Genomic DNA, 15406 nt, shown 5'->3' on the forward strand with positions numbered 1-15406 from the left:
TGAAAAATCTTCCCTCCTATTGAGACAAATTCTTCCTTTCTGGCCACCCACTAGTGCTGCTTCTGTCCTTTGGAGCTATTCAGAATAGGATTTCTGTCTCTCCCATGATAGTCTTTAAAATATTTAAAGATAACCATCATGACTCAATCCAATTTTTTTTTTCAAGGAAAATATGCTAAAAATTTTTAACCTTTTTTTGTATAATATGATCTCCAGATCTCTCCATACCCCTGCTACTCCTCTCCAAAAGCTTACTATTTTGTTGGTATTCCTCAAAAAACAATGCTAAGGATAGAACATACCATCTCAGAAATGTTCTATTAAAGAATGTGATAATGCTATTACCTCTTTAATTATGGGCAGCAGATTTCAAGTAACAAAACTGAAGAATCCATTGAATTTTTAGCACCTAAGTTACATTGCAGACTCATATTAGATTAGATCTAAACTAAACATTTCAGGGCTTTTTGTTTCTACTTTAATAAAAACGTGAATTGCTGCCATGCAGGTATCTTATAAAAGAAAAAAATTCTTGTTGGTAACAATAATAATAATAATGATAAATAGCATTTATATAGCACTTTAAGGTGTGCAAAATGCTTTACACATATTATCTGATTTAATCCTCAAAACAACCAGATGGCTTGAGTCCTATATTATTAATCTCATTTTACAGATGAGAAAACAGAGGCTGAGAGTTGGAAAGATTTAGGCTAAAAGTGGTTATTTGTCCAGGGTCACAGAGATAGAAAGTGTCTGAGTTAGGGTTTTAGCCCAGGTGATTCTAGTCACATGGTTGCTTTAAAAAAATATTATTTTCTATGGTACAAATTGTAATGATGGCATTTGGAGAGAGCACCCTCCTCTAGGGCACATCTGACAGGGTGAATCATCAAAGATAATCTACAAAAAGCTACAAAAAGCATGTTGGTTCATTGAGTTCAGAATGTATTAGTCATTGGTGCTCTGTAAATGATCTGAGAGCTAGATATAATCCTCAGGTCCAAAATAAGAATTCAGTGGGTGTCCTATGGGATCACAGACTTTGAAAGAGGTACAGAAGACAGTCTATTACTGTATTTAGGAAGAAGCTGCTGTAATCTAGTGGCACTAGGAAGTAATAGCATTTGCTTTCAAGGTACCTGCTTTTAAGGGGACCAAGGAAGTCTAGAATAAATAAAAGGTAAAGGTTCAGAGCTTAATGTAAACATAGATATGGAGAACTAATAGGATTGCACTAGAAGGGACCCCCCCAAATGGGCTTAAGCCTATTTAAGGTGTGATTTGGGGGTACCAGAGCTATCAAGATGTCCAAAGGAACAAGGAGATAAGTGAAGTATAATCTGAATCCCAGGAATAAGGTTTCCAGACTAGAGAACAGACTAGTAAGAAAGTTCTTGAAAGTCCTAAGACTCCCAGTGAACTTGCAAGATGAATTAAGGGGAAAATTTTAGATTTTGATCTTTGTTGTTCAGTTGTTTTAGTTATGTTCAATTCTTCGTGATCCTATGTTAGGGTTTCTTATCAAAGATATTGGAGGGATTTGCCATTTCTTTCTACAGCTAATTTTATAGATAAGGAAACACAGGCCAAAAAAGAAAAAAAAGGTTTAAGTGACTTGCCTAGATATGAACTCATGAAAACGAGTCTTCCTGAATCTAGGCCTGGCATTCTATTCCCTGTATCACTTAGCTGCTCCAGATTTTGATCTAGTCAGTAACCTAGGTTCTGGGTTAAATCTAGATATGGAATCCTATCTTGCCTATAATACAGATTAAAAACAAACAAATTATAAAAACACTTTTTCATCTTTGTTTGCATCAGTTACTTACCACTAATCCTATTGATGTGGATTTTGAGCTTACTTTTTTTCCCTTATCAGGAATAAACCCATCTAGCTATTATCAGGAATAACCAAGTACTAGATATCCCATTTTTATAGAGTGATTTTGATGAGAGATAGGAAAGGGGGAACCCTGTTTTGGTCGGTGCAAAGATAATACGATAGTCCCATGACGGCGCAGTGTCCCCTGTAAATGAATTTACAGGCCCCAAACCTTAGACTGATTAAAAAAAAAAAAAAAAAAAAAGGTTTATTGTAGGGATTTGGAAATAAAGTTGAAGGTAGATACATGGCCGGAAGGATACCATGTTTGGGGGGGAGGGCTCCTGCAAAGAGAGAGCTCCAACTTGGCTCTTTTATACCTAAAATGGGGCTTGTGGGTAGAGTCAAGCTCCTGGTGGGCTTTCAGCCAGGATCAGTGTTGAATAGAATTCAATGGATTTAAACTGTTGGGGTTGGGAAAAACTCAGGTTAGTTTAGATCTGGTGGGGATGGGGAAAGCCAGGTGATCAGGATTTGTAAATCAAAGATCAGCCATGGGGGTTGGGGAATCAGAAAGGAAATCTTAAAGGGACTTCAACCCCCATCAATTTGTAAGGATGGAACTCTTTATCAACTTCCATTGTCTATCCCTCAAACCTCTGGGATTCTTTAAACAATCTTTGAGATATTGATTAGCTTATCATTTAGACAGGTTTAGGACCTGGTCTGCCAGGTGCATTCCATCTGGCTCCTTTTTGATACATCCCTCTAAGCTCCCTGGCACTTCCCTTCCTCCTGTGAGAAACCTGCAACATTGTATTTCCTCTATAAAAGATATGCCCATGATGAAGATCTTTGCTAAGTCCTTTTCAGGACTAAGCCTACTATGAAGTATTCTCTCTCTTTCTCCTCCTTATAATTTTCCCTTTAACTGTATCTTTCGCCTTACTATAACTAACTCTGGTTAAATTGCTAAACTCCTCTAGCCTAACCCTCTATTCCCACTTCATAGAGTATTACCTTTCTCCTGCTTACTTATGAGTTCTCCTAGAGAACATGCCTTTTTCTTGTTAAGTGTATGCTTTCCCAAATGTATTTCATATTTGCCACTGCTAATGCCTATTTTACCTCTTATTTTGTCTGAAACTTCTTGTCCTAAATAAACCTACTTTTTGGCAAGGAATATAGTCATTGTGAATTTATCACCTATTTACTTCAAACTAGGAACTGCTTCCTTGACCTAATTCATTATGTCAGAACTTTCCTTTATGATAAAGAAAAAGTTAAGCAAAACCAACATACCAAGCAATGACATCTGAGATTATGAATATAACTTTCCCCTTGCTCCTCTGTCCTGAAATGGGCCATGCTTAGGCATTATCATCTAGGCCAATAACATGGAAGCTTGGGGTGGGCTTGGTTTGGGGCATGTGTGATAAAAGGATATTCTTCCCTTTTCCCCACTTAAGATTATGTGCAATGTTCTCTGCCTCATTTCAAGCTAAGATGGGGAGGCTTGATAAACCTCTTCCTGCCATGAGTGACTGAGAAGCTGGCTTTGTAGAGTAATAAAGAATCTTTTCAGCTTGTGTATACAAAAGGTATGTAAGATAATCTCTTGTTCTTTTTCCTGCTTACTGTTGGTTGTCCTTTATACTGGAAGAGGACCAATGACATCAGGAAAATGATGTCTTGATTTGTAACTGAACTAGATTTACATTAGGTAAAGTTGTGCAAAATTGTCAGCCTCCCTCTCTCCTCCAGGGTCATGTAAGCCCAGTGCTGAGACAAAATCAGGATGCAGGTGGGAGACCTTGGCCTTTTTAAAGCTCATTTTGTCTGAAGTAATACCCATTCGGTGATTAAGGCTGAGTAAAAAATGAAGCCCTTCAAACATGGCCTCTTTAACAACTCAAAAAAAAAAAAAAATCTGGGAGGGGAAGACCTTCAGGTATTTTGGCAAGAACAGAAACAATTGCTATTTACACTCATCAAAACCCAAACAATGACTAAGAGAAGCTAGGACCAGCACCGGTTGTTGAACAATCAGTGAGAGCCAGAGTGATTCTGGTTTAAGGCATGGTCAAGTAGCTGCATTTGAATCCTAATGGGCTTTATCCAAGCCTGTTTTTTTCCAGTATTATATTTCAAGAAATCACAAGGAAGGTACTCAAGTTATTGTTTCAGTTTCATTTAGCTACTTAACATCAACTAATCTTTATAAAGAAATATTTATTTTGAAGATAATAGCTATAACAAACAGATACCTTAGGGACACCTATGGCTGATTCTACCAAATTCATGTCTAAAGCTTCCACCTTTCTCTGTCAAGGCTGGTGCTGATTTTTTAGAGGGAGCACTTTTATGCATTTGTTGTTTCCTCCCCCCCACAAATATCAATGAAATCATTAAAAATGTTTTTTTGGATGTTGTGTCTTACTTTCAGTAAGTTGGAGGTGACAAAACGTACTGTGCTTTCTAGAGCCCTTACGTTGGGGTGAAAAAACAAACTGTCTTAGTGGAGGAGTGATGAGGCAAGACTCCCTTGATGGTTAAAACATGCAGTCTGTTTAGTCCAAGTTCTTTTACCCTTATATACCCTAAGACCCTTATATAACCAAAGTAATGCATGCGCTAAGTATATACTGCACAAGAGGGACCACATAAACAACTTGCTGTTGTATGTATGTAGTTTGCCACCTGGTATCAGTCTTTGCCACTTGGTATGGGAAGCTAAAGCAGACATTGTTAGCAGGTTCCCTCTGGGTTGAAAACTCTTATACCTTACCCAGAGTTCCCCCACTGTCTGTGACCCTCTACATGGGGACACAGGGTATTGCTTGTGTTGTGATTTGCTTTATTTGCTTCTCCAAAAACTAATTTGTAGACATAGCAGCTATCACTATCAAGTTTCAGGGGATAACCAGGGAACCAACCATGAGATTCATAGGGAAGAGAAAAAAGAATGAGTTCTTACCTGAATAAGCATCCAGTTAAATTGGCAAAGATAGAGATAATGCAGTATAGCAGCCAGTGCTGAACAGCTCTCTTCTGTCAGTTGTGGGCTTGCATATGCAGAAGCCAGAAATGCAATCTGTAAGGAAGAATCAATTAATTAACCAATAAACATTTGTTTAGACCCATTTATGTGCCATGCACTGTGTTAAGTATTATGAGAAAGAACTATGTCTGTTAAAAAGTCAAATCTTAACAGGAATTCCTGAGCCCTTCTTTCTTCATTTGTCAGTTGAATAGTAGACAAAATGACCTGTTTTGTCCCTTTCAATTAAACTATTTCCAAGTTTCCATGACTTTAAAGATTTCTCTAAAATTGATAGACTCTATCAATCTATTCCCAAAATAATAATGAATTACTTTGCATGTTTCTACTAAAAAAGTCAGAAAATCATAATATGTATATACTGAGTTCTTAGAAGAAAATCCTAAAAGGAAACTTTTTTTGTCATATTGATGTAAGATAGCTTCTAGGGGAGATAGCTATGATTTTGAAGCCCTTTGATCTAAAAGTGCTCTTGTTCTAACAATCCTATCTGTCAATAATTGTAGAGCAATATAATGATATTTCTTCTCTTGGACATTAGGGAAGATGTATTAGTAATCCTAAGGCCCTGTGACCTTAGAGTGCTATTGTTCTAATAATCTATTTGTCTATAATTGTAAAAGTCTTCTGGCCTAAGAATGTAATAATATGTCTTCCCTTAAATTTTAGGGAAGGCATATTAGTGATCCTGAAGCCCTCTGATCTAAGTGTGCTCTTGCTCTAACAAGCTGTTTGCTGATGATTTAAAAATCTTCTGGCCTTAGGATATTCCTGGTCAGTTATAACCAAATTCCTGAAACCAGTCCTCAAATCTACCTGAAAGCCATAAAATTAGCAAATAAATAACATGAAGCTCTGATCCAACTTTGTATGAATCTATCTTCTTGCTCTCAATTCCTTGCTAATGTCTTCTGGAACTTAGCCCTCTTACAACTGGCATTACAATAAAACTTTGTCCCTTGACAAGAAAATGCGTTCAAGCTTGCAAATTATTTTGAGCCACTTTATAACACCAGTCTGTGAGTCCAAACATTGGATCCCCTTCCCAACCTCGACAATATCATTGACAAAGAGACACACACAAAGATAGAGACACACAGAGATGCACTCAACTTAGAAATACTGCCTAATCAGAAATAAACAAAATTCCTTATTTGTAAACCAAAACTTTTTTGAAATCAAAAACAAGTCTTTGGACTATTATATATACGTCTTTGCATTTTCATTGCCTTTACACTTTCTAGGTAGGCAACAGCTTATATTATAAAACAAGAGTTTCAACCAATTTGACTTTCTTAAATGCTTATGATTACACAAAAGAAAAATCTTTGAGAATGTTTCATCTGTAAAGAAACTGTGTTGATATGCAAAAATATTTGTAGCATCCCTTTTTGTAGTGGCAAAAAACTGTAATCTGGGGGAGAAAGGAAGGGAAAATGGTTTGGAACGTAGGGTTTTACAGGAGTGAATGTTGAAAACTTATCTTTGCATATATTTTGAAAAATAAAAAGCTATTATAAAAAAAACTGTTTAAAAAACAAACACCAACACTAAGTTCTTATATCTATCATCTTATGTTTTGTTCTATTATGTAAATGCTAAGGTTTTATTATCAACATTGGACTTAGTTTTAACTAAAATCTAAAGAGAAAAAATATTTTCCCAAAAATACTATATGTGTGTGTATAAAATAATTTATAATTGGATCTTAAAAGGAATTAATTTTCATGTAACATTTTGAAAATATTCTAACCATTATTAATACAAGAACGACTAGATTATTTAGAGAGCATCTTCTACATGTGCAAAGCACTCATTGTATTAGTTCAAGATTAAACACTGAGTCAAGTGCTGAGTTTTAGCCCTGTCTTTTTTTTCAGCATTAAACAAATTTCTGAGTATGTACATTATATAGGCATTGACTCAAAAGTCCTTACCTATAAACAGAGATAAAAAGTCATACATCAAATATAAATGAGAATTTTATAATCAATTATGTCTTCATAGATCAGCCAAATAGTTACAATGAAAAAAAAAATCAAGACTTAAATACTGACTTTTTAAAAACCTACATGTACTTTCTGAGAAAGTGTAAATGCTTGTTGTAGATTACTTTTGTGAACCCTGGGGAAATGGCAATACTTCTGATAAGAGTCTCTCTCCATTGAATCTTAGCTGCCATTCATAATAGAGGCAAATCATCTCACTGGCAACTTAGAGGACTTCTTTATGGCTAGAGAGAAAGAGACAATCTACTTCATTACAGCAAGGCTTGTACATTATAATTATAATTTGATTGGGAAATTAATTTCATTGATCATTAATTCTAATTGAAGGATTAATTCTAATGATCTACTGATTATTCTACTAACCTGGTAGGTCAACTCCATTCTACTCATTGCCTGATGAGTGAATCCTTGCCTGGATTCCAAATTTTGAGAAAGTCTAATTGTGGGTATCTTTTTAAAATTTTTTGTCCTTTTCTTTCTCTACACCATTTCACTTGGTAATATTATCAATTTCTATTCATTTAATTAACATCTTTATAAAGATGATTCTCAATTTTATTTGTACAATACTAACCTCTTTCTTGACATTCAGTCTCATATCTCCCACTGCTTATTGAACATCCTGAATTGGAATTCTCATAGGTATCTTAACTTCAATATGTACAAAATGGATCTCATATTTTCCCCAAAATCTTTCCCTCTTTTTGATTTTCCTATTACTATTGTGGTTACCACCATCCTCCCAGCTATAAGTTGAGCAATTATCCTTGATCTCTCATTCTCTCTCACAAGACCCCCACCTAATTCCAATTTGTTGACAAGTCCTATTGATTCTACTTCCTAACATCTCTCCTGTATTCATATATATATTCTCTTTTTTCTTCTGACACTAATAGCACTCTGTGTAATCAATCCCTCTTTACCTCATACTTGGACTATTGCAATACCCTTTTAGTCTTCTTGCCTCAAGTCTTTCTTTACTCCAATCTACCCTCCATTTAACTAGCAAATTGATCTTCTTAAAGTATAGGTTTGATGATGCAATTCTCTTCTCAATCCACTCTAGAAATTTCCTGTTACTTCCAGGATTAAATACAAAATCTATTTTGCATTTAAAATTCTTCATAATTGAACCAGCTTCACCCAGCAAAAGAACTCTGGGAGACGACTATGAACCACTACATAGAATTCCCTATTCCTCTATTTTTGTCCGCTTGCATTTTTTATTTCCTTCACAGTTTAACTGTACACTATTTCAAAGTCTGATTCTTCTTGTGCATCAAAATAACTGTATGAACATTTATACCTATATTATATTTAACATATACTTTAACATATTTAATAAGTAATGGTCTACCTGTCATCTGGGGGAGAGGATAGGGGGGAAGGAGGGGAAAAATTGGAATAAAAGGTTTTGTGATTGTCAATGCTGAAAAATTACCCATGCATATATCTTGTAAATAAAAAGTTATAAAAAAACTTCATAATCTCCCATTTCACATTTTTCAGTTTTCTGTGGCTTATTCCTTTCTACTTAAACCATGATAAATTGATGCTGTTCTTGCCAGACACAAGACGTTTTGTCTTCTGCTTCCTTATATTTCCACTTATATTTGGGGTTGTCCCCCAAATTAAGCAATGCTCTCCCTTCTCATCTCTGCCTCCTGGTTTCCCTGGCTTCTTTCAATTCTTATCTAAAATCTCACCCTCTGCAAGAAGCCATTCCAAGTCCCACTTCAAGTCTACCCCTCCTTAGAATTTATCTCCACTTTATCTTTTGTATATCTTGTTCCCATATTAGATTAAAAGCTCCTTGAGGGCACAAGTTGTTTTAATTTTTTTTCCCATATACTCAAGAACAAAGATGTGTTGTTCTTGTTCAGTCATTTCAGTCATGTCTGACTCTAAGTGACCTCATTTGGAGTTTTAGTGACAAAAGTACTGGAGCAGTTTGCCATTTCTTTCACCAGTTCATTTTACATGTGAGGAATTGAGGCTAAAAGACTTGCCCAGGATCACACAGCTAGCAAGTATCTGAGACCAGATTTGAACTCAGGAAGATTAATCTTCCTGATTCCAGATCTATGTTCTTTATCCACTGTGCCACCCAACTGCAATGCCTAGCACAGAGTAGGTGTTTAATAAATATTTGCTGACTTTACTTGACTTGAGTATTTAATATTTTAATACTTAATAGCTGTGTGTCAAGTCACTAAATTTTTCAGGATCAGTTTTCTCATATGTAAAATGAAAATTAACAATAGAACATATTTCTCAAAGATTTGATATTGAGTATTACATATTGAGTTATTATTATTAAGTATACTTTGTAAACCTCAAAATTCCATAAAATGTTTGATTTTATTATCATATCAATATAATCCATTTTTTGTTTGGGAATTGACTGAATAATAGGATGATGAAGATGATTTTTTAAACTGATCAACTAATAAACCTGTTATTAATAAGGATCTTGATACTCTGAAGAGGACTTTATACTAAAATTTTCTCTGAGATCAGTAAGTTGAAAACTGCAGGCAGTTAATAAATGTTGAAGGCGAAACTGAATGAAAAAGAGGAAAAAAAAGAAAAAATGAATAGTTTTCCAATATCAGTGATATGTTTCTCATATCTTGTCTTCACTTTTAAAAATAATAATAATTTAATAATTTCTACCAGTCCCACCTAATTTTTTTTTTTCCTGTTAAACTTTCCAACATTACCCCAGTCATCTAGGGCCACCTTACCATGACATGAATCTCTATCTCTGCTTCCTCCACAAAGAACTTTTTGTATCACCTTCTTTTTCATAAATTGACTATTCATTTACACACACCTCTTATCTTTGTGCTACATTGGAGATTTTATGACACAAACTATGGGCAATCAAACAGAAAAAATAATTAGAGATTTAAACTGCATTTGCTACTATCTTGAAAGAGTCAGAGATACATCATCATATATGACCCTTACTGACTGTCAGCCTCTAGTCTGCATAGATTCCAATGACCATTAGTTTAAATTGCCTTATGGAGAAATAAAGTCAAAAACCAATTGAAGTTTTTAACAGGTTTGAAATAGCTGCACGTAGAACAAAAATGTCCTTAGAATATCCTTTTTTCTGTTGCCCCAAAGAGTACATGGCCTAAGGTTCTTAAGTGAGCTAAGTAGAATTGTCAGAATAAAAGTTCTGGTCCTTGTTTTCTTATTACTTTTCACAATTAAAATCCATTCACTCTAGACCAGATTAATCATTACCTACTACTCAGAGCTAGGCTAGGAGGATAAAAGAAAGAAAATAACCTATGCACCCTGTGCCAGATGAATGTTTTTGTTTAGTATGCCAATTTAAGTAGACCATTCAATCAAAATTTAACAGGTAACAGGAACAATGTAATTCAAAGCCAGTCTCTTTTCATCTCACATTTCTCCTAGCTGATTCTGGTACAATGGAGTGGCTGGATCAGCTCTGTACTTGCACCAGATAAGGACCTCTGAAAGTAGCACATGGTAACTTAGCTCTGTGGAAAGGGAAATTTGACCAACCAAATGCTATAGGTCAGAAGGACCTTTTCTTTGTTATAAAGGAGTCATCCTTCCTATGTGGCAAATAAATGCTTTATGTACAATTGCATCATTTTATATGCAGCCAACAATTTATCGTACTCTCTAAATTGAATAAGACGTTTCCAAATGGATGGCTGGTGCTCAGACTGCTACACTGAAAGGTTTAAGGGTCCTTAATACTTAATGCGAAATATAATAGAATAGTTATATTTATTTTTTTTAATCTAACAAAATAGAAAATAATTGTAGGCAATGTTTCTATCTATGATAATGATCCCAGCTCCAGTATAGCTTATTTGTTGGATTCTAAAGGATATCTTGAACTATGTGTTTGCAACATGAGGCCTGCCTTGCTTTTTAGTTTGCAAAAGCTAGTAAATTTTGAATGTAATTGAAGACAAGGTGGTACATTGCATTGCATTTGGTAAGTGTTGAAAATTTATAGCCTTGCAGTGATGCACTGCATAGTTTCTACTCTTTTCTTGTATAGTCTGGATTGATGACTAAGATTCAGCTCCTTAAAAATAATGCATCTCTAATTTCTGGTGGTCCATGATCTGGTCCTGAACTTAAAGGAAAGATTAAAAGGAATAAAAGGATAATATGTTGGGATCATATTACTTCTGTTTCTATTAAAAATCAAAATTATTCAATAATTGGTATATTACTTCTTGATTAACATATTATCTGTTGAATTTATATATGAATTACCCATGAAGACCACTGGATTCCATTCATGGATATTTTTAAAGGCTTCATCTGGGAGTAAACAATTTTCATTTTCATTAAACAAATCCAGTGGCATGTACATATTTTCAATTGTTTAATGAATTAATGTTTCCCTGTTCCAAAAGTAAATGTGCAAATTTTTAATCTGTTCCTCATGTGCTCTGAAAATATATTGTTGTAATTGTGACAATCCAATTAAAAACTAGCAAGAAACAAATTGATGGCTAGAACTACCTCAGTAAATCTTAATCATATTACCTCCTAGCCTTCTTAAACTTAAACCACTCTCTTTCTACTGGATCCTTTTTTTTTTTTTTTTTTTTGTCTTCAAACATACTTAAGTCTTCCCCTCCCCAGAGGGAAAAAACAAACAAACAAACAAACAAAAAGAAAATCTAAAACCCCCACCTCAAAGCCAAAGCCCTTTTACTACATTCTACTATTTTCTGGTTTTATTATTATCATTATTTAATATTTTATTTCCCCCCCCAGCTACATGTGAAACAATTAACATTTGTTTTTGAAAGTTTGAATCTCCCTTCTGCCATCCCAACCTCCATTCACTTCATTGAGAAGTCACATGTGAGGTTATACAAAACATTTCCATAAAAGTCATATTGTAAAAATAAACATATATGTCCCCCTAAAAGAAAAAAAAACTCAAGAAAAATAAGTTGTTTTTTTGTTTTTTGTTTTTTTTTTAAGTATGCTTCAATTTGTATTCAATTCTCTGTATTTCTCTGGGTATGGATAGTGTTCATTTTAAGTTCTTCAGAGATGTCTTGTATCATTGTATTTTTGAGAATAACAAAGTCATTAACAGCTTATCATCTTATATTATCGTTGTTATTTTGTACACAATATATTTCACTTTGTATAAGCTCATGTAAGTCTTTCCAGGTTTTTCTGAGAGCATTCACATACCACAATTTATTCAGCCATTCCCCAGTTGATGGGTATCCCTTCAATTTCTATTTTTTTGCCTTGAGAAAAGGGCTGCTATAAATAATTTTTGTACATATAGTTCTTTTCCTTTTTTGAAAAAATCTCTTTTGAATATAGTATTCAAAAATATAGTAGTATTGCTCAAAGTATCCCTGGTTTTAATTCTCATTTAGAATCAGGAAATTAAAATCAATTTCTAAAAATTTAAGTAGATTTCCACTCTCACATTTAAAACTCAATATATTTTTTTCCCTATTAAAAGATTCTGGTAATGGATGGGGTGAGGTGAATGGAAAAGAGAGGAGAGAGAATAGAGAGAAATAAACAGAATGATTATAAGTCACTGAATAAAATGTAAATAAAAGTTTAACACCAATAAGTCTATAGAAAATAAAAATTTAGTGGATTCTTAAACAAATGTTCTTGAAAAAAATTAATTTTAGTTATTTAGATATATATATATATATATGTAAAACAGAAAACAGATTTAGAATCATTTCTTACATTGTACACATCTCAATTCATCCTAGATTGTCAACTTAACATTTTGTGTAAAATAAATTATAAAATATAAAAGAAAGTGAAATGCTATACTCATATCAGTTTTCGAAGGGAGATGTCCAATTATAAAGCAGGAGTTATTAAAAACAAGGTAGATGTGCTATATGATATGGAAATATAAATATATTTATGCAATAATCAAAAAAAGATGGAGTTTTTCACCGAGAAAACACATTACAGGTAAAGTTGACATATAACATAAAATAAAGAATTATTTAAAACTTAAAAAGGCAATTAATTCCCAATCTACATTACAAAAGTGATCAATGATATGAGCATGATTTTCAAGTGAGGAAACAGCAATCACAATGAAAAAATGTTTAATTCCTATATTAATCAAAGAATAACAAATAAAACTGTCAGAGGAACTCTTGAAATTAGCAAAAAAAACCAATTTAAAAGCATTGACACTGTTGATGGAGAAATGGGTATGTTCATTGAGGTGAAAAATTCAGCATCTTTTTATAAATCAATCTTGGAGTAAACAATAAATATAAAGAAAATATTTTTTTCAAATGTTATGCATGGTTTTATAGCACTTTGGGCACAGATCCAACTTCTTCTATAGCATTTTCCTTACATTCCCTCCAAAATTTGTCATTTCCTTTTTCTGTCTTAATTAGCTTGTCTAGATAGGAAGATTGTCAAATAGGAGGAGGTATCTCAAAATTGTTTTAATTTACATTTCTCTAATTGTGAGTTAGAATATTTTTAAATATGGATATAAATAGTTTGATTACTTCATCTGAAAACTGTTTATATCTTTTGATCAATTATCAGTTGGGGAATAACCTTTATTATATATGCCATATACATATTCCCCCCTCTCTCTGTCTATATATATATATATATATGTAATATGAGAAATAAGACCCTTATCAGAGAAACTTGCTTCAAAATTTTTTTTTACAATTACTATTGCTAACTGAATTTCACCCCCATTTATTCTATTCTCTCCTTTCATCCTATTCTTCTTCAAAAGTATTTTGTACTTGACTACCTCCTCTCTCAATATGCCCTCCATTTTATCACCCTCCTCCCTTCTTGTATCCCCTTTCCCTTGTACTTTTCTACACGATAAGATAAATTTCTATACTCTACTATAATTCCCTTTTGAGCCAATTTTAATGACAGTAAGGTTCACTTCATCCCCTTCCTCCCACTTCCTCCTCTGTGAAAGTTTTTTTCTTGCCTCTTTTATGGCAGATAATTTACAGCAAGCATTCTACTTCTCCCTTTCTCTTCCTCCCAGTACATTCCTATTACCCCTTAATTTTGTTTTTTAGATATTATTACTTTACGTTAACTCACATCGGTGCTCTCTCTCTCTCTCTCTCTCTCTCTCTCTATGTATATATATATATATATATATATATATATATATATATATATATATATATATATACTTCTGACTAAATTAATTGTCCTTATATTAAGAAAGTTCTTATAAATTACAAGTATTATCCTCCTATGTAGGAATGCAAACAAATTAACCTTATTAAGTCCCTTATGTTTGCTCTTTCCTATTTATCCCCTTATTCTTCTGAAACCTGTATTTGCAAGTCAAATTTTCTATTCAGCTCTGGTCTTTTCATCATTAATGCTTGGAAATCCTTTATTTCACTAAATATCCACCTTTCCCCCTGAAGGATTACATTCATTTTTGTTGCATAAGTGATTCTTGGTTGTAATCCTAGTTCCTTTGCTGTCTGGAATATCATATTCCAAGTCTGCCAATCCTTTAATGTAGAAACTATTGAATCTTGTTATTCTGTCTGTGGCTCCACCATATTTGAAAATTTTCTTTCTGGATGCTTGTAATATTTCTCCTTGACATAGGAGTTATGGAATTTGGCTCTAATCTGGGGAGTTTTCATCTTGGGATCTCTTACAGGAAGTGATCAATGGATTCTTTTGATTTCTATTTTTCCCTCTGGTTCTAAAATATCAGGACAGTTTTACACAACAATTTCTTGAAAGATTATCTCTAGGCTCTTTTTTTGATCATGGCTTTCAAATAGTCCAATAATTTAAAAAATTTTCAGGTCAATTTTTTTTCCAATGAGATATTTCATATTGTTTTCTATTTTTTCTCATTATTTTGGTTTTGGTTTTTTTTTTCTTGATTTATCATAAAGTCATTAGTTTCCATTTGCTCAATTCTAATTTTTAAGAATTGTACCTCCTTTTCCATTTGATATTCTCTCTATTCATAAAGCTACCACTTTAATTCAGGCTTTAATCATTTTTCTCCTAAATTATTGCAACAATCTCCAAATTACTTATCTCTCACTGCTTCATTATATTCTCCCCATAGCTAACAGCAATTTCCCCTTAAAGACAGAACGGACCTAGTCACTTCCATACTCAATAATGCCAGTTGTTATAACCTCTAAGATAAAATATGAATTTCTCTGTTTAGTTTTTAAAGACCTTATCCTGGTCCCAGTTGATTTTCCAATTTCATTGATCATTATTTCTGGTCCTTACATATTTATATTTTATATTACTTTTCTCCCATGTCTAAAATTACTGTCTCACAGTGGCTTTTTCTTCATCAAAAATATCCAGCACCTATGAAACCTTTTTAGGTTCCCCCCAACTATTACTGTTCTTCTTTCCAAACTTTTATTAACTTTTTTGTATTTATATTCCGTATTTATCATACATATTCTTATATACCTACATATATTTTTATATATGTATATC

The 15406-nt window shown here is 33.4% G+C and overlaps 1 protein-coding gene across 2 annotated transcripts in view; it reads right to left on the reverse strand.

Moving 5' to 3' along the window:
* Positions 1-15406, reverse strand: part of ADGRV1 (adhesion G protein-coupled receptor V1) — a 710827-nt gene that overhangs the window by 267687 nt on the left and 427734 nt on the right. For both annotated transcript variants that reach the window (XM_074282108.1, XM_074282109.1), the window contains one exon: positions 4803-4919. In XM_074282108.1, coding sequence (XP_074138209.1) covers positions 4803-4919 — 117 coding nt within the window. The remainder of the gene's footprint in view (positions 1-4802; positions 4920-15406) is intronic.

This window comes from Sminthopsis crassicaudata, chromosome 1 (assembly GCF_048593235.1).
Source record: "Sminthopsis crassicaudata isolate SCR6 chromosome 1, ASM4859323v1, whole genome shotgun sequence".
NCBI classification, from domain to species: domain Eukaryota; kingdom Metazoa; phylum Chordata; class Mammalia; order Dasyuromorphia; family Dasyuridae; genus Sminthopsis; species Sminthopsis crassicaudata.